Source organism: Macaca nemestrina, chromosome 11, assembly GCF_043159975.1.
Source record: "Macaca nemestrina isolate mMacNem1 chromosome 11, mMacNem.hap1, whole genome shotgun sequence".
NCBI classification, from domain to species: domain Eukaryota; kingdom Metazoa; phylum Chordata; class Mammalia; order Primates; family Cercopithecidae; genus Macaca; species Macaca nemestrina.
This window is the reverse complement of record NC_092135.1, coordinates 73985464-74008747: the sequence shown is the minus strand read 5'-3', so window position 1 is coordinate 74008747 and position 23284 is coordinate 73985464. Positions and strand designations below refer to the sequence as shown.

The 23284-nt window shown below is 50.9% G+C and overlaps 2 protein-coding genes across 6 annotated transcripts in view; one reads left to right on the top strand and one right to left on the bottom strand.

The window, feature by feature from the left end:
- Nucleotides 1–3609: 3609 nt before the first annotated feature.
- On the bottom strand, nt 3610–7029 carry LOC105483191 (homeobox D13). Its single transcript, XM_011743894.2, has 2 exons — nt 6151–7029; nt 3610–5340 (listed from the first exon to the last, which is right to left on the bottom strand). The coding sequence occupies exons 1-2, from the start codon at nt 6929–6931 to the stop codon at nt 5090–5092; spliced, it is 1032 nt and encodes a 343-aa protein (XP_011742196.1). The 5' UTR covers nt 6932–7029; the 3' UTR covers nt 3610–5089.
- A 7023-nt stretch (nt 7030–14052) lies between these two features.
- The window catches only part of LOC105483192 (even-skipped homeobox 2), a 9776-nt gene continuing 544 nt past the window's right edge, over nt 14053–23284 (top strand). For 2 of the 5 annotated variants that reach the window (XR_011609876.1, XM_071072976.1), the window contains exons 1-4: nt 14053–14616; nt 15519–16518; nt 17424–17695; nt 19036–23284. The exon at nt 19036–23284 is cut by the window's right edge. Coding sequence is in view for 1 of the 5 variants with exons in the window: in XM_071072976.1 (XP_070929077.1) it covers nt 16092–16518; nt 17424–17695; nt 19036–19767 (1431 nt within the window). In the remaining 4 variants the exon portion in view is untranslated. Of the gene's footprint in view, nt 14617–15518; nt 16519–17423; nt 17696–19035 lie in introns of those variants that run through there. The other 3 variants (XR_011609879.1, XR_011609877.1, XR_011609878.1) reach the window with 3 other exon arrangements.

The following is a 23284-nucleotide window of genomic DNA, read 5'->3' as shown; positions in this document are numbered from 1 at the left end:
GCTCGCAACAGTATTTAGTTACAACCGGGAATAAGAGGACAGGCTCAGACGATTGGACGAAACTTTGCCTGCAGGTTCTTCAAAGCCGGTCATTTCAGCACCGCCTACATCCCCCCGACCCGTTTTCCCCCCCTTCAGAGTATTATGATAACACCCGCAATGTTCGATGGCGAAAGACGAGGCTGCCAGAAGAGCCAAATCAAGTTGAGCGAAGACTAACTCTCTCAGGGTTTCCAAGCCCGGCTTCGGCAGCTGGGGACATCGGGCAAGAGGGTGCTTCTGCCCAAGTGTCCCTTGGGACTCTTCTTGGCTGTGATTGGCTTTGCGATCCGTTTTCCGCAGGCTTTCTGGGCCCGGCTTGCTTCTACCGGCTTTAAGTTCCAGCGGAGGCATTTTCCATTAACCGGCGCCTCTCGACTTGTCCGGAGAGGGCGCGGTCCGGCGGCACCAGGAGCTCTGTCCCTTGGCCTAAGCAATGTCACTCTTACCCCAATCACTCCCACAGTAAGGCTTTCTCCAGAGACCTCTGCCTGGAGATCTGGCAGCAAAGACCCATTCACTGCTTGAGCCCTCAGTCCCAGGCCGCAGACACAAAAAGGGATCACAAACTACCCAAGTTTGGGATCCAGGAAGGAGGCCGCACTACTCCTGGTTTGTGTCCCCATGGCTAAGAACTCTGATCCTAGGGAAGTTGCCATACAGGTCCATGGAGAATGTCCGCCAGGGAACCCATCAGTTTGATCCACCAATCGTGGCCAATGGCTACATTCCTTTTATCGTCAGGAGTCCTCTCCGGGACTACACACTGCAAACCAGAACTCCGTGGTGTCCCCATCCACCAAGTGGAGGGCAAAGCAGGACGAACTCCTCTGACTGGGTGTGGAAAGGCAGGAGAGCCAGAGTCACCTGGCCGGGGAAGAGCGGGCGTTCGGAGGCAGCTGGCTAGCAGAGTTCCTCGCCTCAGCGCCCCCAGGGGTGCCGGGGATAGGGAGTTCACAGGTCTGACAAACATCGAAGTGGGAAGGGCAGCAGTTCTTAGCTGGGAGCGGTGTGCTCAGACCCCGCCACTGGCCCTCTTGCCTAGTCCGGTCAGCGGACTAGGGGTCCTCCCCCTCCTGCCTCCGATCCCAAGACCCTTGGAGACCCCGTGACCGGCGCCAGTCTCAGCCTGCAGCAGGACCCTCGGTCTGCGAGCCAAGCTGGAATTGGTTAGATCGCGGGCTCCCGCACTGAGACCACACAGGCGCCGCCGGAGGGCAAGACTGACCACCGCGCTGCGACTTTATTGTGTGAGTTATGGCGACCAATTGGGTGGCTCTGGGGAACGCAATCGGCCTCTTCCTCCTGCTCTGGTGGGGGGGGGCGGGGAGAGGGAGTGAGGACGTGGGGGTGGGGACGTCTGAGGCTCCTTTGGCTCTGCCAGAGGGTTTCCTTAGGAGCTCAGGCACACAGACTCACTCTCTCGCGTCCTCTCTTGGGAGGTGGGGGCAAGCACAACCTGCAACCCCAGTTCCTAGACACTTAAGGGAACACAAACCTCAGATCCCTAAGAGCTCTTATTTTGGGGAACCCATCCTATTTTCGAGGAGCTGCAGCTTCGTTACTCCCGAAAGCTCCAGCTCCGGGGTCCTTGCAGTCTCTGCTCCTCACGTTTCAGTGCAAGACGATTCCTCGTTATTTGCAAGCCGAGGGGTGTCTCCTTCGGACCTTTAGGCAACCCTACAACAGCTGTTTGTGCCTCAGGACTAAAGGCATAAAAGAACTAAGTGAAAAACTGGAAAGACAGGAACAACTAGGGTTCCCTCCATTGCTCCTTGCCCAGTCTTCCCACTTCATTCCCCGGGTTTATGACTTTCGAGGTCTGGCAGACAAAGTCTTATGCGAGCTGTGGACCCGGATCGAGGGAGGGTCGGGGTGGAAAGTAGTGGCGGGAGGCGGCTTGGCTGGTGATTTAGAGAATGGGGAAGGATTTGGCTGAGGAGCTAATAGCGAGCTCTGCCAATGCCGCCCAACGCCCAGGAGATGGCGAGCGCGCTCCATGCCTATCCAGGCGCAGCCGCACGGTCAAGATCAACAGTGAAGGGCGGTGCGGCCGCCTTGGGGTCGCCAGCCCGCGCGGTCACAGCGCGCTTTCAAACGCAGCCGAGCGCCTCCGAAAGTCGGAGATCTTGGCGACAAGGCCGCCCCTGACACTGGCTCCCTGACAGCGGAGCCAGAGGGACCCAGGGGGCTGCCAGAGGCGGGGAAGCATTGCAGTTGCCCTTTGTCTGGCCGTGGGTCCCGGCTCCAGTGCTTCCTTCACCTCTTGAATCACGCGACACGGGGGCCTTGTTCCCCCACCCGCGGCTCTAAAAACCTGCCCAGTTTCTGAGGCACCCTCCTGCCGCCTGTCTCCAACAGAAGGAAAGGCCTCTCTCCAAGCCCTCTTAGCCTCCCGGGCTCCCCGAGGGCCTCCCTCCCAGTGCCTGGGTCACTTTCCAGTTCCTTCCCTCCCTCCGCAATTTGGAATATAAAGGGAACGCATATAAATAACAAAGCCTCCTTCTGTTATTGATTTAGCTCTGAATCCAAATTCCTCCAGAGAGCGTTTGAGTACAGTTTTAATCTTCAGCAAACCTACTATTTCTCCAAGGCGGGGGGAGTGGGGGTACTGACATGCAAACTAGAGATGAAAGGAAAACCTCGAGGCAGTCTCCCCTACCCACGATGGGAAACCCGAGAAATAGACCTGGAAATGGAGTGACGCTCTGGAGTGTGGGACTCACAAAAAATGGAGGGGAAGGTTGGCGATGAGGAGAAAGGAAAAACGTGCCCGTTTCCCATGAAAACATATATTTTGAGAAAAACCACAAAAACGCTAACGACTCTTGCCGAAGTGTAAGGTGGGGGATGGCATGGCCCCTTGTACATGGGTTATTTCTTCTGCAGAGATTGAATCGCCATCAAATCTCTCTCTCTGTCTCTCCGTCTCTGTCCCTCCCCCTCAAAAACGAAGTTAGCTGTCCACTGTCGGCAGTAAGATATGAAAGAAATCAAGCTGGGACAGAGAAAACGAAAGTAGCTCCAAGTCTTAGGTCTCTGCGTTTTCTCTCTCAAAGTCATGAGGGAGCCCTCCCACCAGGAGAGTTTTCACACTCAGTGAGGTTTTAAATATCAGTATGTAACTAACTTACACACGAAAACGTTAGCAACAACTGAGTTGATTGTGTGGGGAGCTAACCTTGAGGAGTCATCCAGTTCCTCAGCGGCCATTTCCCTGAGCGGCAAAAAGACCTCAAACAGAAAATTCTAGTGCCTAAAAATTGCGTCTGAAAGTTTAGATTTTATAATTATGTTTTCAGTTGTCAACTGCTCTGTGCAGACTGCCCGGAGAAGGTGATATGGGATAAGCTTGAAATGTTTCTTTTTCGATTGCCAAATATGGATATGTCTTTCTAATTTCAAGACCTTCCTAGTCCAGATATTTATAATGGTCTTTCTAGGTTAAAAATTTTCAAGTGAGTAAGTTTTTCTATGCACAGGCATACAAATACATATGGATTAAAAAAAATAGAACTATATAAATAAATTGACAATAGTGAAAGAAAAGTAAAATTTTATTGTTTTTTGAGCTGGCCTGGTAAAAAATATCATTTTAAACACTGTAAATTATATCCTCATTTTTAAACATCACTACTTACGTTAAAGTCATGGGCAAAAGGGAGGGAAGGGGGCAAAAGTGGAGAGCATGAAGGTTCCAGAAACCAGAATTAGTGTTGAGTTTCCTTCATCCACAGAGAACATAACTGTGTTCAAGATATCAAGATTTTGTAATAAATAAGAATCATTTCAAGAGGAAACACAAACTTGAAAAAATAAAACAAATGTATAAGGACTCAGAAGAAACAAGAGAGTTCTGTTTATTGGCATCTCCCTAGGAGTAAAAAGTGATTTTTAAATGCCTGAAGCACTGCCTATGTATCCCAGCTCACAGACATTACATCTACAAAAATAATCTCTCAATTGTATAAATATGCAGCACTTTAAAAGTAATTATTTATCATCACTTTCAGAAACATCATTATTTTTCTTCTTGGACCTTGGAACTTCACATTTTTCATATTTGTTGGACGCTTTATAGCTCCATGAGAGGCCCAATGCATTTATTCAGACAGTCAGGTTCTTCACTGGGTTCTGTATGTAAGTTCCCACCCATGGCCACATTCATTCAGCCTCTTTTTGAGGATTGAGGAGATAGCCACAATCCCAGACCCATAGATTCAAGGCCAAGAGAAGGAGGTGCATTTATGCCATCCGTGGGTCACTCTACTGATTGCAGCCATTTAAATATATGCATTGAGAGCTCAAGAAATGAAGGCATCCACGATCCATGAGGACACATGAGTTTCAAATTAAAATGAAAACACAAACCTACAAAATGTTAAAAATATACAATTAAAACAGCAAGCAAAACACCCAAAGTTGGAAAGATCGTCTTCATTTCAATATTGATACAAACCCTATTTGATAAGGTGGCCACATTTAAAGCCATCACAGTACCTTCAGCCTCCTGTTTTTAGACTTTCCTGGTGACCCCAGAGCACTGCCTGCCTTTCCACTTGCCTCAGGGCAACTGCTGAGAGCTAATGATTCAATTAACTAATTACAGGATATGAATGACTGAAAACCATTCTGTCCTAACGGATTATGAAGATAATCAGTGCTGGGAACGAACAAATAAAGTAATTTAAAAAAACCTGAAACCTTAAATCAGAATGGCGCTTCTGAAATTCATTTTGGGGGGGATTATTAAAAAATACTTCAAGTCCCTTTATACTGGCCTAGAGGGAGAAACAGAACATTTAAAACATGTAAAAAAATCCTAGTCAAAAACAAAACCAATAATAAACAAGTAAAAATCAGAACTACACAGTCAGGCTGGGCAGCAGAAGGTTTTAGAGCCAGATAAGGGGAAGAGAGAAAAACAATTCACAAAATTTGCCACCATTGGCAGGGGTGGGAGGAATTAAATACATATTCAAGTCTTTCCAAAGGCCTTTTGGAGACAACCGAATGGCTTCTAAACTGTCTGTGGCCAACCTGGACCACATCAGGAGACAGTATCTTTGAGCTTGGAGACAATTTTCTTGTCCTTCACTCTTCGGTTCTGAAACCAAATGGTCACTTGTCTCTCAGATAGGTTCGTAGCAGCCGAGATACGCCGCCGCTTGTCCTTGTTAATGAACTTGTTAATGGCATACTCATTCTCCAGTTCTTTGAGCTGCAGTTTGGTGTAAGGCACTCTCTTCTTCCTCCCTCTTCGGTAGACGCACATGTCTGGCTGATTTAGAGCCACATCCCCTGATACAAACAAAAGCACAAGAAAAATTAGGCTGGGATATTTGGAGCACCTAGTTGAGGACTGTGTGTGTCTGTGTGTCTGTGTGTGTGTCTGTGTGTTTTCAGGGGTGCAGGAAATAAAAAAAAAAGCCACACTGTTTGGTCTTTATTATATACATAGACATATTACTTACCCGTTATTAAAGAAATATTATTTGCACTTAACAACAAAAGTTAATTTGATTGATTATCATAGTTTCTCAAACCGGCATCTTAACAAGCCTGCAATTTTATGGTATGGTTATTGGGCACGTTCATGAGGACAGTTTCTGCAAATGTCTGTTGTATAAAAACAAACACACATACATAGACACATACAAATTCAGGTCTTTTGCTCAAATTTTGATTTCCTGCGTTCCTGTGTTTGGAGCTTGTGGGCTTGATCTAACAAGCTTTAGTGGTCATCTTGGAGCAGTGATGTCTTTGAAAATGGGAGGGGGGGTTGCAACTCTGTGAGGCTTCTTAGGAAAAAGGCCTCTTTAGGAGAAAAGGGAGAGGTCCGAAGAAACGGCACGCAGAGACCCTCAGTTTTAGGAGAAAAACGTGTCTGCGCTGCACACAAGGAAAGAAAGGGCAGTGACGCAGGCAGTTGAAATCAGAGGAGGAATTTACAGATTTCACACGAACTGGACAAACTTCCACTGGGTTAACCCCGGTCAGGTGTAGAGCACAGGCACCCACTCCCAAGTAGGGGCGAATACTCTTAGTCCTTTCTTTTCTTCTTCTCTTTCCCCCTCCCTCGTGTAGGTCCCTTTTCTCCATCGCCCCTACCTGGAAAGGAAGATTTCCAAAAGTGGGACCCCTGTGGCTGGTCCTTGGCGCAGTACACCTGGCTGTTCCACCCGTTAGCCAGCGTCCAGGACTGGTACCCCTCCATGGAGATGTAGGCCTCGTGCCGAGGCTCCCCGGAGCCGAAAGTGGACACCATGTCGATATAGCCGGGCACATGCTGGTAAGGGCTCGTATAACCCTGGTAGAAGGATACTTCCTTGGCTCGCGCTGGCACCTCGTTGGCTGGTACGCTGCTGCTCGCCAGGCCTGACACGTCCATGTACTTCTCCACGGGGAAGCCTCCCAGCGAGGCGTGCGGCGATGACTTGAGCGCATTCTGCTGTAAGCCCACGCCGTGCGACATGCGGCAGCTGTAGTAGCCGTTGCCGAAGTGGTACCCGTAGCCCAGCGCTGGAGCGCTCGGGGGCGCTGCAGCGGCCGCAGCAGGCGTGGGCGCTGGGCACTCTTTGGCTGGGGGAGCCTCCGGGCGCGCCGCTACAACAGCAGAAGACGACGAAGACGAGGAGGAGCCCGTGCGCTCAGAGGTCCCGGGGTATGCAAAGCCGGAGGCTGCCGCTGCCGCCGCCGCCGCCGCCGCAGCTGCCGCCGCCGCCCGCCCGGAATGTGTCCCGGCGAACACAGGCGCGGAGAGAAAGCCGCGGCACTGGCCTGACGCCGCCGCCGCCGCCACCGAGGAGGAGGAGGAAGAGGCCGGGGCGCCACCGGCGCCCCCACCGTCCGCCCGCAGCCCGTCCATGTCCCAGCTCCCAGCGCGGCTCATGGCCCGGCCTGGCCTGGCCCCGGCCCTGGCCCTGGCCCCGCGCAGGACACCATGGCGCGGCGCGCCTCCTCCCTCTTCTCCTTTCTTTCTGGTTCGCTCGCTCCCGCCCTCTTCCTCTAGCCCTCTCTCCCTCTGTGAGCCTCCCGCCTCCGGCCCTCCCGCCCTCCAACAGGTTAGCTCATCGCGGGACGTTTATAAAAACGAAGTTCAGGTTGGGAGGGGGCCTGGGCAGGTCGGGGGGCCGCCTCCCGCCCCGAGGGCGCCCGCCGGGGGCGTGCCATTGGCTGCGTGCGGCCACGTGGGGGTAGGGACGCGGGGGAGCCTGGCTCCCGGCTGGACCCACCCACTCCGGTCCCCACCCTTCTCCTGCCCCTTGCAGGGTCCACCTCCCATTCCCGCCCTCCCCCCGACCCAGGCGTACGCGCTGCAGCCACCCCCACGAGTTGATTGCGCGACGGCCCATCCCAGGCCCTGTCTGCGATTGAGGCGGGCGCCGAGGCCTGCGCCTTGTCTCGGCAACCGCTGTTTTTGCCACCTCTCCTCGGCTACCCGAGTTGCACAGCAAAATGAAGACGAAGGACAGAGATGATCAGAATGATGTGAAAACAGGCCCATTTTTTATCCTGTTGCTGAATCCCTCAGCCCATTTTTTATCCTGTTGCTGAATCCCTCAGTTAGTCGACCTCTAGACCCCAAATCTGAGTGGCTAATTTGCCCTACCTTGCGCACTGGTACCCGGCAAAGGCATTTCACACAGATAAGAAGCAGTGGAGCAGACCCTTCCTATACACACACGCTGTCCGTCCGGAAAATGCCCACAAAGCGCCCTTGGGGCTGGCGGCAGAGACTTAAACTGATGAAAGACAAGCATCGGCTCAGTGAGCCTGACAATCTGTGCCGGAGAGAAAAGTCCATGGATGCCTACTCAACGCTACTGGCCTCTACTCTTGGGCCAGCCGGGAGTCGCTTCCGACCTGGGCCCCTCAGATCCCACGGGTCCTTCTTCGACCCGCAGAAAGACCCTGAGAAGGGCGCCGGGGAAGAAAGCCACTCAGCCGCCCGCCGTGAAACTTCTGTGTCTCTCCAGCAGCCGACCGGCCTCGCATTTTGCAGTCACCACCCACTCCCGCCCGTTCCTCACACCAAATTAATTGAAAACTTCACTTTCCCAGGGACCTTTGTTTCGCTTCCTTTTCCAAGCTGCCAACTGCAGAGAACTGAGAGGGGCAAATTAAGAGGGCGCTTGTTCCAAGCAAATTTGGAGTTTGTGATAGGAGCAGCCCAGACAAACGGTCTGACTTCAAGGGGTCAGGTGGGCTCACGGCAGTGCTGGTGGGGCTAGGTCCAGCTCTGGAACCATACTGCCAGGGTGTTAGGGATTACAGCCCTATCCCTCATCATCCCTTTCTGCTGCTCCTCAGCCTCAGAGCTCCAGCCCACCATCCCTCAATCTCAGCAACTAATGGGGCACCAATGAGAGTCCTGCTGTGACTGTGGGGCTCTGCCTTAGGAACAATATTAGATCCAATGAGCCCAGAATTCTGGGGGTGGATATGGGATCCTTCAGAGCCCATTTGGTTCTGTGGCACACACTCCCCAAGCCAGCCCATCCCCAAGAAAATCACTCCCCTAAGCCTGTGATTGGTGAGAGCTTGTCACCCAGCACCACTGTTCCCCCGACCAAAGACTCCCTGAGTAAGATGAGGAAGAGAGCCAGGGAGGCCCTCCTTGGCCTGGCCTGGCATTTCAGGGTGGGCTGCTGGTGTTAGGAGTGTTGACACGCAAAACGCAGTAACCATAAAAGGCTCAAATAAAGGGGAAAGTTATGAGAGGGGTGTTGGAAAGGAAAAGCAAGAAAATTCGTTTCATGTTTTTGAAGTTCTCGACATCTTCATGATCAAATCTGAGATGGGAGGGGCCTGAATTTTACAGGAAATCACAGGAAATAGAAGTTTGCTGATGAGAACTATTTTTTCACTATTTGGGAAAACAAGGCAAAAGTCAGCAATGAAAGTTCGACCGACATTTTAAAAAGGCTAACCGTGGTGAGGCGACGGGATTGCTAACTTTTAAAAAGGGTTTGGCTGGGTCTTTATGAAAAAATTTTGGTACCAAACCACCAACCATGGGCCACCCTGAAATGCTTTTATTTTCTCTTTGTCTCATTTTTTCTTCCTCAGAGAAAACATGAAGATAGTTTTAACTTTTTATGACTCCAAAAAACAAATTCGTTGAAATATTTCTAAGACATAACTAGAACCAACAAACTTACAGTCTCTTAAAATTAAATATCCTTGTGGTTTTGTGCCTTGGGCTTCTGCTTCATTTTCTCACTGATAAGTGCAGTTTAAGATCAATTATGTGTTTAACAATAAATAAAGTAAAACGAAAATGGGAAGAATGTGTCAAGTTTTGTTGATTTCAAGCAGCCCATCACTTTTGGCTGAATTTTCTATTCAGCAAACTAAATTGTGCAGGAGTGGGAGAAAAATCTGAATTACTACTCAGGTTGAAAGGGATTTCTCAATGGTGGCTCTGCTTCCAAAAGCCCTGTGGGACCCTCTCAGAGCAGGGCAAAAGGTTTCTAGATCCATCCTAATGAACGTTCAGAAGCCAGGAAGATTTTTAATTAGGAGCTTTGCCCCTTGATATCCTGCTGCTGAACCTGCTTCCAGCATAGCCTTTGGGGTCCCAGTCCTGTGGGAGGGCTTTGCCCTGAGGAAAGGGGGTCTGACTTGGTCCACTTGGGCCCCCAAGCCCAGCACCTCAGGGCAAATGCTACTGGATACTGGGGCTGTGGCTGAGTACCAGGCAAAGTCAGGGCTGCTTTGTTTATGAACTAATGAGACACATAGTTTACAAGCTGGGGAAGCCAGGTAAGGGAGGAATTTTGAGACTGAATTTGCAGAAACATTTCATTCAGGTTTAAACTTAATGGGAATCAGTTTCTTTAGCCGGCCAGGAGAACAGACCAAGCCTTGTGTTTGTGCGTGGGTGCATTATGCAGGGGTCTTAACAACAGAAATGGGCTTTGTTAAGTGAAAATCCTTGGAGACTACACATGTCTCCAAACATCCATGTCTTCTTCAGTGAAACCAGTTTTGCTGCTGTTCCTGATTTTGGTGAAAAACTCAGGATGGCCCTTTGGTGCCCAAAGTCCCATTGTACTCTCCCATCACTTGCTCCTCTTCCTCCTTTTCCTCCAGAGGCATCCTTTTTAAGCATCAGTGCTGTTCTGGAGGTCATATTCTCTCCTTTCATCCTAGTATATGATCTTTCAAATTTTGCTCTTGTCCTAGGTTGGGGGAACGGGCAGATACAGGCTGTGATTTAGATTTATTGAAGTTGCTCTGCTTGCCAAGACAGCAATGAGCTCAATTAACCACATAATCAGTGGCCATTAAGGCCAGGATCACAGGATTCTATCAGAGTGGGGTCCTGGGGACTCCTTTGAAAGCATTTGTCTTGATGGCCAAGATCAGGAAGTGCAGGACACCCTCCTAATTAACTTGTAAGAAGTCAAATATTTGGTGTAGAAATAGAGTCTTAATTCCAAAGTAAAATCTTAAGTCTAGCAGAAATGGCTGGAGAGTGTTCTTAACCAAATCTGTGTTCTGCCAACTTTGGAGCTAATTTTCCCTCTCCAGGCAACACTGAGTTTTACTCAGCCTGGAAATATCAAAAGAAATAACAACAAACAAAACCTAGTGTGAAAAAAGGAGACCCCAGCAACAGCCAGACAATGGAATCCACATTTGAGTACCTTCTACCTTGGAGACATGTTCCGTTTGGGTTTCACAACACGATTAGGCTTTATCAAATGAAAATCATTTGCAGCAACAACAGTCCCAAACCCCCTCCAAACCAGAAACATTATTTGCTGGAACCAGGTTTGCAGGACAGTGGGCCCTTCTTTGGGATGGAGAGAACTTCTCCAGCCTTGGAGAAAATCAAACACAGTGAGGATTTTTTCCTTTGAAGAGAAGCACTAATCTCACTGTGAAAGGGACGCAGGAGGGTGGGGCAGGAGCTGGAGGCCCAGAGTAACTTGTTGCCTTTTTTGGAAAATAAAAGCTAGGACCCTAATTTGCTGTAGTTTTATCCGACGTCTCAAGGTGAGGGGTTGTCCCTGGAATACACTTCCCTAGCAAAACCATTGTTAAGTCCAGTAAATTCTCACTCTGTCCGTCGCTTGAGATAAAAGAAGATGTCTGTCTACCTACCTATCTCCATTCCGCAGAGTCCGTTGTCTCTATGGGGAATCCACATTGTCCTTACCGGCAGGGCAAAGGCTTGAAGGTGAGGAAAGTGCCCAAGTATGAAGGGGGAGCCGAGAGGGAGGCGGAGGGGCAGCGTTCGGCTCCACTTCCCAGCCCAGCGGCGCGCAGTTCCCCACGCCTGGCGCTAGATGTCCCTGCAAGTTTTCCCGTGGCGTCTGAGGGCACAGGAGCTCCAGGCAGGCGACGGGTCTGCGTAGCCCCAGAGCCCAGGAAGAAGGTATCCCCCAACTCCCGCACCACTACCGTCCTCCGTGGGGCGCGGGATTGCGACGGAAGAGGGAGGAGAAAAGACAGAAGCAACCGGAGAGACCCGGAAGGGACAGAGAGCTAGAAGCTGGCCTACCGAGGGATGGGAGCATAAAGTTGCCACCGCGAAGTGAGGACTGGAGTCGCCAAATCCAAGTCTTCCCTTATGCAGCGAAACCTGCAGCCGTGGAAACCGCACTTTGCCTAAAGACAAGGAGCCCGAGGCTCGAAGCCCAGGCTTTCGCGGTCCTACTGTCCCATCGCACCCTGCAGCCCCAGCTGTCGAGCGAGCATGCGTCCCAAGGCGGGCTCGCAGGTTGTCGGCCCCAACTGCCCGTAGCCCCCAGCGTAAGAGGAGAGCCAGGCTTCGGCAGCGGCAGACCCCGGGCTTCGCTGCAGCCCCGGCTTTACCGGCGCCCCTCCCCTCGGGCGGCCTGGATAGATTTTTATTACCCGCAGTCATAGGCCAAAAGTGTTTACCACTTCACCTCAGAGGACCCGCTGCTGCTCAAGAAACAAATATTTAGTCTGGAAGCCGAACCAAAAAATTAGGCCTCTTCAAAGTCATTACCCCTTTAGAACAAAAAGGGCTTTTCAGTCCATGTGAAGGAAGTCCTTCCTGTACTCCCCACACCATCTTAAAAATTTCTGCCAAAGCATGCACGCTTAGGTTGGATTCTTGTCTTGTTTTATCTAGTGGGTTCTGTACCTTGGTAGTGGGTAAGAGGCCTTGACGGTCACAGAGGCTGCATCAAACCACCCGGAACATTTGACAGGCCTGTTCCCAGCCTTGGTCTTCACATTCTGGGAGAGGTGCAAGTTTGGGTATTTCATCAAAAAACATCAATAGAGCGGGGCGCGGTGGCTCACGCTTGTAATCCCAGCACTTTGGAAGGCTGAGGTGGGCGGATCACCTGAGGTCAGGAGTTCGAGACCAGCCCGGACAATTTGGTGAAACCCTGTCTCTACTAAAACTACAAAAATTAGCCTGGCATGGTGGCTCATGCTTGTAATCCCAGTTGCTTAGGAGCCTGAGGCAGGAAAATCGCTTGAACCCGGGAGGCAGAGGTTGCGGTGAGCCGAGATCTTGCCACTGCACTCCAGCCTGGGCAACAAGTGTGAGACTCTGTCTTAAAAACAAACAAACAAAAACCACCACCACCACTACCACCACCACCAACAAAACACACACACACACAAATAAAGGGAACTGCATTCTTCTTACTACCCTCTATATAGGTTCAGTGTTTTTGAGGTAGGCCTGTATTTACATAAGACATAGGCAAAATGAGAGTATTAACCTTAAAAATGCTGCCCAAGGCTTTAAACAACCCTTTTGACTTTGTCATCGGATATAAGTTTAAATCACGAGCAAGTCCCTGAACCCCTCTGGCTCATAATCTCTGGAAAAGGGATAATAGTTCAAATCTCACCGAGTTGCTGTGAACCTTAGCTGAGATAACATGTAAAAAGCACTTGGAATTGCATAGTAAGAGCTTCATATAAGTTAGCCAATATTACTACTAGTGGGTGTGGAATCTCTAAATAAATAAACGGACATTAAATATTGGAATGGAATGGTCACTGTACCCCATGAAACATTATTGCCTGCTACACCCAGTTTAGTGGAAACATTATAGGTGTCTTTTACTGTGAGTAGTTTCGCTGACATGGTCTCTGACATGTTTTTTTTGTAATAAACGTGCTAGAAATGCAATATCAGTGTAATTTAAAAGGTGCAAAAATAGTTTTCAAAGCCACTAATGAATGAAGGTGTTGCTGAGAAACAGTGTTTTCCCTTTCAACAGACTGAGGTCCGGTTTGGCGCAGCCTTTGGGACCAGAGGCGTCATGTCCCAGAGGAAGGGAAGATGTGGGAGACCCTTGGGCTGAGTGATAGAGGAGGGCGTCGTCAGTCCTCACCTTAGTTCCAATGACTGCGTCTCCGACTTGAAAACCAACTCACAGCAGACGAAACCGCGAGGAAAACAGATGGGGGCGCCAAACGACAGCAATAAAGGCATCCACGGATTTCCGCCCAAGCAGTGCCTCAGCTCACCCACACTCCCGCCAGGGTCTTGCACCCCACCCGCCCACCACCAACCCAGCACGACCCAAGCCTGGACCAAGGTGTCTCATTCAGTCCCTGGAGCAAGCGAGGACTGGGTAGGGGGACCCTTCCCGGGTCACAGGGGCAGCGACTGCCAGGCATCGTAGAATTGGGCATCCCGGCTGCGGAGCAGAGAGGGAGCAGGTGGGGGCGTTGGCAGGGCTGGGCTCCCACCGCGCTGATGTCCCCAAAGCCGGCGCAATGAGAACTCAGGGAGCTCGGAGCTGGGTGGCCAATGGGGCAGGGGCAGAGATGGACGCTGGGTCAAGTCCCAGTTCCGGTGCCGGATGCTCACTCTGCGTTCCCCACCGGTTTCCCCTTCCCCCAGGCACCGCCTGTCTATCGAGCTTTCCGTTTATTACCTTAAATAGGTGGAATTGATTTTCTAAGCAAAGCTCGCGTTGTGGAAATAAGTTGGCGCCGAGGGGAAGAGAAGATAAACTTTTGGCATTGACTATATGTGTGTATATATGTATATAAATATACTTCACACCTCGCCTCCCCTTACATTCCTGACGCGCCCCCAACGGGTCTAAGGTTAAAAGGAAAGCGCCAAGAACCATAGGCAAATAGATCTCGAGTTTGCCCCCCTAACGCACCCCAATGTTCTGGGTATGTCCGGAGAAAGGAGAGGAGGGGGTCCTGGTTAGGGTCTGGGTTGACGCTAAATGCGGGGATGCAGGACCGCGCCCAGTGCCCAGATTGTCAGGGTCTCTCAGCCGCTTCAGAAGCTCACGGGCGGACCTCCGCGTCCCATCCCCGTCCTCCCTCGCCTCCGCCAGTGTCCGCGAATCTCTCTCCCGTTGGGCCGCTGGCGGGCGGGCACAGTGCTTGGAGGGTCAGGGAAGGTTGGGCGCAACCGCGGGAGATGAGGAGCGGCCTTGAGTGAAGATTGATCTTTCTTAAAATGGTTGCCACCGGCGTCATTATGACAATCAAAGTTATCGCCAAGAGGCTCAGCCGCCAAGCCCAGGCCGCAGAGAGCTGTGGTAAGACTGTTCGGCGACTCTCTGCGCCCGGACTCAACGCTGGGAATACCTGTGGCCGCAGGTAAGGGGCTGCGGTTGATGAGGGGAGGAAAGAGAGAAGGAAGAAAAGGGAGGGCAGCAGGGAGGTAGGGGAAGAAATCTGTCTCCTCTTTCCTCCTTTGACCTCGAAGTCCAGCGCCTTTGCCGCAAATAATTCCATTTGAGGAGGGAGGGGAAAATCTGGCAACGTGAAAGTGGATTTGGAGAGCCCGTATGGCGCTGTAAATCTCCACTGTGTTTAAAGTTAGCTGTCGAATTCTGCTATCAAACCGTTCAGCCTAGTTCGTTTCCCCTCGGGAAAATGCGTAGGCGAGAAGGCTATCAGCAGGATTATAAAAATAAAAAACCGGGGACTTCGAGTTCAGATCTCACTCTGCAAACAGTGTTAGAAAATCAGAGAGGACCTAATGATTTCCGTTTGGAGGCGCGGGCCCAATGCACCTCCGCGGCCACGTAGCAAGAAAGTGCTTTCAAAACTCTAGGATCTCTCTCTCTCTCTCTCTCTCTCTCTCTTTCTCTCTCTGTGTGTGTGTGTGTGTGTGTGTGTGTGTGTGTGTGTGTGTGTGTCTTTGTCTCTGTCTCTGTCTCGCTCTCTCCCTCTCCCCATCCAGCCACCCCCGGGGTGGGAGGAGAGCATTCAGGCTGAGGTGAAGAAATAGGGAGGGAGAGAACTCCGGCGTCCTATTTGTTAAATAAAATACATATTTGGTTCTGAAATCCGAAAGATAAGTAATCCAGACAGGAGAGGCGCAAGGTCTTCTCCTTACGCAACTCTTCCTGCATCCTCCCCCTTATCTCCCCCCACTTACGCCCGCAGCTTGTAAATGTTAAAACAAAACGAAAAAAAAAAAAAAAAACCTTCCCGAGGATCTACCCTGGAAAGTCAAACCATTATCTATTATTTAATACATATCTGTGTCCAAGGAAAAATGATGAAGGCGCTGCATGATTAGGACCTAAGGGGCAACCCAGCAAACTGAGAGCGTAATGATGCCCCTAAATGAAGGGGGAAATGTGCCGCGGCGCGCTCTATTAATCAGACTGTCAATTTCACCCCCGAGGCCAAACCCCCGGGCGAGCAGAACTGGCTCCGAGCGGGCAAAGGACCGGAGCCTTCCTCCTCACTTGTCTCTTCTCGCCTCCTACCTGGATCTATTTGTCTGCTCTGAAGCTGCCTTCATTACCCACTGACAGGAGCGTGTATTTATTTGCTTATAAACCTGTTACAATAAATGATTATTCGAACAGCGTCATTCGTACCTTAATGACGAGCGGGCGCTACTTTTTGATGAATGACATCTCGGGCTCGGAAGGATGTATGGGTCATTTTGACCAGTCATTCCCTCGCTCTGGCATCCCACAATTTTTCCGCCTCCCTCCGAAAGAGATAATAATATTTAGAGGCGTTCGCTGGGGCTGAATGAGAATTAGCCCTAGGCGCAGCCTATCATTAGGACGGGACAGCAGGGCTACTGTGACATTTTTAAGAAAGCTGAGATGATGGAAAGAATAAGAAAAGAGATGATTCTGATGGAAAGAGGGCTGCACAGCCCTACGGCTGGCAAGAGATTCTCCAATTTGTCCGACTCGGCTGGCAATGCTGTGCTCGAGGCCCTGGAAAATTCGCAGCACCCGGCTCGCCTCAGCCCGCGCCTGCCGTCTGCCCCCCTGCACGGCGCTCTGGGAGACCTCCCCGCCAAGGGCAAATTCGAAATAGACACTTTGTTCAACCTGCAGCACACGGGCAGCGAAAGCACCGTCTCCTCCGAAATCTCCTCCGCCGCCGAGAGCCGCAAGAAGCCGGGCCATTATTCAGAGGCGGCCGCCGAGGCCGACATGAGCAGCGACGTGGAGGTGGGCTGCTCCGCGCTGCGCTCCCCCGGTGGCCTAGGCACCGCTCAGCTCAAGGAAAACAATGGCAAAGGTAACCGCGCCGGCCGCACCGCGCAATTCATTCCCATCCTCTTTGCTCCTCCGCGGGCCCCGCCAGCCCTTCCCGGTGCCTTTGCCCCTCTCAGACCCTCCACCAGCAAGCTGCACCCAGCTAGCACGGGCGGGGGCGGGACGCATGTCTGGGACCGTGCCCTCCCGTCCTGCTCCTTGAGTTTTCCCGCAAGGCTCAGGCCTGCGGAGCCTGGAACACCAGGCCCACCCGCCCTCGCTCCTGAGTCCGAGAAAATGTTTCTGCGCTTGTGTCTGAGAGCCCGAGCGAGCCGATAGACCCTTAGTCAGCAGCCGAGTTGCTTTTGGAAAAGGTACCCTGGGCAACTACTCTGAACTCCGGTGCCTCTGAGCCTTCAGGGCCGAATGGAGGGGGCATTCTTCTGGGTAAGTCGGCGGAAGCCTCGCTGGGCGTCTCTGCTAAGGTCGGCTGGAGAGAGTTGAAAAGTAGATTTCACCCCCTATTGGCTTGGGTTTGAGCTGCTGCTGTCTTGGAACTCTTAAAATATTCGAAACCCCGAAGACTCAATAAAGGTTAGAGGCCGTACAGAAAGCTGCCCCGCGGTCTCCAGACCATGGCAAACCCAGAGCTTCCCAAATTGCGCCCAGAGGTAGGCATTTTCCCTCCGCCACTTTTCCTCCTTAGTTGACAATTTCTAATTATTAAAAAAGAAATCTCCTAATTCAGTTTCTATTATTTGCTTATGAAGGGCTCCCCAAACTTTATTGATTCCATTAACCGCAGCAATTTGTAAGCATGACAGACCCCATCAATTCAGGCAGCGACTTTCCTTCCTGACGGGGCTTCCCCGATCCGAGCGCAGCACCAACAGCGCGGGGCTGTTGGCCCTACAGCCACTCATGCGCTGTTGGCCGTTTGTTTGCCAGGGTACGCAGAGAGCGGCTCGGCTGCCGGCACCACGACGTCGGCATCGGGCTCAGGCCTTGGAAGCCTGCATGGAGGCAGCGGAGGCAGCGGCGGGGTCGCGGCGCTGGGTGGCTCCGGCTCTGGCGCGGATCAAGTGCGGCGCTACCGTACGGCGTTCACCCGCGAGCAGATCGCGCGCCTGGAGAAGGAGTTCTACCGGGAGAACTATGTGTCGCGGCCCCGCCGGTGCGAGCTGGCCGCGGCGCTCAACCTGCCCGAAACCACCATCAAGGTATCGATTCCAGTGCGTGCCTGCTCTGGCCTCCCCGGGGGCATCTGGGTTGATTGTTTCTTTTTCCCCTTTCCCCTTTCTGGGTGGCTAGATTTAGCTGAGGGTCTGGAAATCCGCGGGGGGTAGTCACCAAAGGAATTGGCTTATTTATTTCTCGGCTACCGAATCCGAACGGTTGTCCCGCCTGACGGATCTAAGAAGGCCCCCGAATGGTCACTCCAATGCTGAAAGCACTTGCCTCTGCTCCATTGTGCCCAACGCCTGGCCAGATGCCCCCTCGCCCATATCCACGGCCCCACTTTCCCCTAGGCGGCAAGCCCAGTTGGTCTTTGTTCCTCAAGCAGGAACCAGAGATGAAACTTTTCATTTGCTCTTGAGCTTGGAGATTTATTTTCCGCATAAATCGTTACATGGAGAAAAAGATACTGTATTTTAAAAATCGATTGGTTTGAGACAGTAGTTTCCTAAACATTTTCCTCTTGGGCAATGAAAAAAAGGCAACTTCCTGCGGGGAAAAATGCAACGAAATTGTCCTTATTTATATATAACTTTAGGTTATTAATTTTATTATACGTCTGGGAGAGATAGCCGGGAGGTTAAGGCGATTTGGTGAGCCCTTCATGGAGCGTTCGACACTGCAGAAAAAGAAAAAAACTCCACAGGGTAGGGGAGGAGTGTGGAAGTCTCCCTGTGGTTTGATCAGGCTTTCTTTAATTTAGAGTTGTGACGAATGATGTCTTTATTAGATAGTGTTGGGAGGGGTGGAAACGTAACGTTCCCCGTTTATGGAGACATTGCTCTACCCACTCATTTAAGGCAAACGATTCCAACGAAATCATCCCTTCAATATCAAAATCGGACCCGTGCCCCTAGGGACAGGTCCTTGCAGTTCTGAGGGCTCAAGACTTCGCGCGGAGACCTCTCAGAAAAGCTGAGCGGCAGCCTCTCTTCAAAGGCTGCCCAGAATCCCCGTGCAAATCCTGGGATTGAGAGAGGGGTGCTCGGCGAGACCGGCACTGGTGGGTGGCAGGAGGGAGAGGAAAGGTTGGGTTGGGACAAAAAAGTCGCAGCAAGAAGTAAGGGAGTAAAAGCCTGAGGAGCCGCAGCAACCGGACGCGGGGGAGAGGACCCTCTTCGCTGAGGACGGTGTGCCCACGGCGGTCCACACACGGCCGTTCACACTTTCCCAGCTGGGAGAGCACAGGATACTCGCGGTTGGGCTTGGTCAGAGAGAAGTAGGCCAAGCCATTCAGAGGTCCGGGAGGGGCAGAGGTCCTGGGACAGGAGCAGGGAACATGGGGCGCTCCCTAACCCGGGCTGCGGCGCGTCTCTCCCCGCAGGTGTGGTTCCAGAATCGGCGCATGAAGGACAAGCGGCAGCGCCTGGCGATGTCCTGGCCGCACCCAGCAGACCCCAGCTTCTACACCTACATGATGACGCACGCGGCCGCCACCGGAAGCCTGCCCTACCCCTTCCACTCGCACGTGCCGCTGCACTACTACCCGCACGTGGGCGTCACGGCGGCGGCGGCCGCGGCTGCAGCCTCTGGCGCGGCGGCCGCAGCTTCGTCGCCGTTCGCTACTTCCATCCGGCCACTGGACACCTTCCGCGCCCTCTCGCACCCCTACTCTCGGCCGGAACTGCTATGTAGCTTCCGCCACCCTGGTCTCTACCAGGCTCCCGCGGCCGCCGCAGGGCTCAACAGCGCGGCCTCGGCCGCCGCGGCCGCGGCCGCGGCAGCGGCTGCGGCCTCCTCCGCGGCGGCGGCCGGAGCGCCCCCCAGCGGCGGCTCTGCACCCTGCTCGTGCCTCAGTTGCCACAGCAGTCAGTCGGCGGCAGCAGCCGCGGCAGCAGCTGCCGCGGCCCTTGGCTCCCGGGGTGGCGGTGGCGGCGGTGGTGGTGGTGGCGGCGGCGGCGGCGGGGGCGCAGGGGCCGGAGGAGGCTCGGACTTCGGCTGCAGCGCGGCGGCACCGCGTTCCGAGAGCGGCTTCCTGCCCTACTCGGCCGCGGTGCTTAGTAAGACGGCCGTGAGCCCGCCGGACCAGAGGGACGAGGCTCCGCTCACCAGATAACTACGTCGCCACCGCCAGGGGGCCGCGCCCGCCGCTCTGAGTGTGCCCGGGAGTCCCCTGTGAGCCCCCTGAACCCTCCGCGCGCTGCCCGCTGCTACCGCTGCCGCCAGGGGGCGCCCCGGGGTGCGGGAGGCCGAAGGGAACCTGCCCCGAAATGGGGGAGAAAGAGCAGGCGCAGAAGCCTGGCAGGCATCCCCCTAAATTATTTCTATTTTTGTATTTGCCACCCAGCCGTTTGCCCTTCTCTGTTTTCTGGCTCCCAGGACCCACTTGCCACCTCTGTCCTGAGCGCGTGGTTCCCCAAAGACAAACCCGTCGCCCCCTAAGCTAGTTCTGGCTGTGCGCTCTCAGGCCCGGGTTGCTTGGCTGAACCGCGTGGCCCGAAGCAGCGGAGAACCACAACAAAGACAGAGGGGGATGCTGTGCGCTGGTGCTTGGGGGCGGGGGAGGAGTCGCCCCGGAGGTTTCTCGCTGCTGCTCTTTTTCTTCCATCCTTCCTTTTCTTTCAACGAGGGTGGGGGAGGTGGCAAATGTTTCTTCAGCCTGAGCTTGTTAGGGACCCTGCCCGAAGAGAGCGGGAGAACGGAGGTCTGAGAAGGCCGGGAGGGCGGATGGAGAGCCTGGGCAGCGGCGGTTGTGTTTGTGAGATTGTTTACTGCGTTCAGGAGCAAGGCGGGTAGAGCTGTGGCCGCCTTCCCCGGGAAGGACAAACCCGAGGTGCTGGAAGGGGTGGCCGTTGCGCCGCCTCCTTCTCGGTCCAACACCGTTCTCTCTTTTGGTCTTTGGTTTCAGTGCTGATGGAATGGAAGTATCTTGCATATTTTATGCAAAAAGTGATGGCAAAAGAGGATGTCACAGCCAGGCCAGGGAAGGGAAAAGAAGGGGTTGGGGGTGGGGGCAAGATTGATAGATCGCTGTAGTATTTGAAGAGGCTTTTTCAGCTCAGTTTTCCAACTACCGGGTTCCACTCGATCTGGGAAATACTTGAATCTCTAGATATATTAGTGTTATCCTAAAGCATTTCCTTAGACACTTTTCTAAGTTAGAACTCTCTATGCCCCTCGTCCCCTTCCCTCCTCGCTTTGCTTTTCCTCGGGTGAAATGGTTCTTGGCATATTTCTCACGCATGTCTATTGCGCCTTCGCCTCTGCAAAGCCACCGCTGGGTTGCTGAGACCCGCTCTGCCAACCTGGCTACTGGAGGGGTTTACTTGAACTTGAAGAAAGGTACATCAAAACCCACCAGTGTTAACTGCCACGTCAATTTTGATGCTAATAATGTGCAGATTATGACGAAAATTGCCAATCATGCTCTCTGATGGACCTCCTTTGAATGTGGAATTGGAGAAAAGTTCCCCGCACGGAGACCTGCTGTCAAGTACTAACAACGCGCTAAGGGAAGTCATTAGGAGAGACGGATAAGAGACTCGGTACATAAAACATTGTTCTTGGTGCATAGAATGTATGTTATTTAATGTTATCTCTGTTACCTGAAGTGATTTCGCAGAAGAAAGCCACGTTCTTATCATCTCAATTGCCAATTTCATTTTGGTAACTTGGACGCCCTGGGTAGACTTTTCTCTGTTAAGTTGATATTCCACCAATGTGAACAGCCTCATTAAATCAAGCCCAGATATTTCCATAATGTTCCCCGCAGAGCCACTTCGCTCCTCACATAATGAGATTTTCTGAAGAGTTGAAGCCCTAAAATAACTTGCTAGTGCATGTTTAGGCCCAGCGAAGTGGGTATGTGTGTGTATGTGTATTAAAATGTAGGTAGGCTACCTACATGTGTTTGTGTATGTGTATATATATGTATATGTATGTATATGCATATATATATCCGTGCTCTTAAACAAATACATATGTAAGAGATACACACATATTCATGTATACATACACATTGGCACTATTTTCTGTGGTTTATTTCAAATTTGTGTCCTGACATATTATTGTTATTTTAAAGACACTGGATTTTAAAATATCATTTCCTAAATATAGGCTTTCAGTAAACTTTTGAAAGAATTAGTTTTCCAGGAGAAATTATTTCCATCAAATGGAAAATATATAAAGGGGAAACAGTATTTCAAAATTCCTGGGATCTATTAAAATATTACCATAAAATATTAGAGAACTCCCCAATGAAATGGCAATGATCTAAAGCTTAAGTTTTTGTTTTTAAAAACATGAGACTACTTATGTAAAATATTGATTATACCAGCTCTTATTCACTGAGTTTACATTTTAAAAAATATTAATATATAATTTAAGGCTAAATAAAATAAACCAAAATATGGTACCCTTTATCAGCTTTACCTATTTAGATTGTTAAAGTCCTTTGTTACGATCAGCTAACAGATGTATATAAGGTACTTTAGGCAATAATGTTTACATTTCCCCCCAAAAATATATATGATTGATGAGAACGCTGGTTGGTAAAATTAACATAAATTCATCATATGTTAGGTCCATTGGATCTGGTTATTATATTGAAATAAAACTGTAAATAAAGTCTTCGTGCTTTAAATATTGCTGGATGTATGAACTTAACTGTAAGATATTTTACAAATGTGCAATAATTATAAAGCTTTGTATATTACGTTATTTATTGTGTTTGGTCATGTAAAATAAATGTTATTTAAATCAAGGCAATTTTATTTGTTAAGAGATTGCAAAATGGTTTGTGCTAGTGTTTGTTTTTAACTGTGGCATCCAGGGTTATGAGAATCTCTTAAAACAACATATTTAAATCCATATAATACACATATCAGATGGATTAATTCATTCTAATCATTATTTTTACGACAAATACATTACTCATGTTTATAGGAGACATGCACTCGTCCAAACATTGGTTTAACGTTAACTGGCTGGCTAAACAGGTAAGAGTGTTTAGGAGTAGTGTGTGTGTGGATACACATTGTAGAAGACATGCCGTCATATATATAGGGAGTGTGTACACAGGGTTAGGAGTTGTTTATGTTTGCAGTACTACAAAGGTAAACAAAATTAATTCCTCCATCTAATTAACTTGCCCTCTTTTATTCTCCCATTTATGAAGTAAATATTAATATTTAATTCAAGAAAGAAGTTCACACTTAATAGGCGCTTGAAGGCACCAAGTACCTCCTCTCTCCAGGCTCGGCCCTCCCTTACTAGTTCCATCTCCTTTGGTCTCTTTTAGGGGTGTACAGCACATTCTTCAAACTTAAGTAGTGTTTCTGTTTCCTGAGGATAAAGGATGCTGTGAACATTTTACCAAATTGGCTATGAGTATTTCAAGCAACTGGATATTTAAAAATGTGATTTCCCCTCTTCCTTCTTTCTTTTGCTTTGGTACTTCAGCCCTGTTTTTCTTTCCCAATTCTATCTTCTTTCCCGAGTTCAGTCCACTTCTTCGTGTATTTACAGATCTGCCTTAAAATCGATATTTCGATGGCAAAATGCAAGAGTCAATGGTGTGTGCAAAGCAGTCTATTTCTATTCGATTTAAAAACCAAGATGTCCCTTCCTCGAAA

What these genes read in the sequence shown, in the direction of transcription:
- LOC105483191 (XM_011743894.2), bottom strand. Translation starts at nt 6,931, where the DNA reads ATGAGCCGCGCTGGGAGCTGGGACATGGACGGGCTGCGGGCGGACGGT. An exon ending in TTGGAAATCTTCCTTTCCAG is followed by an intron (nt 5,341 to 6,150) that starts GTAGGGGCGATG and finishes TGTTTGTATCAG; the next exon opens with GGGATGTGGCTCTAAATCAG.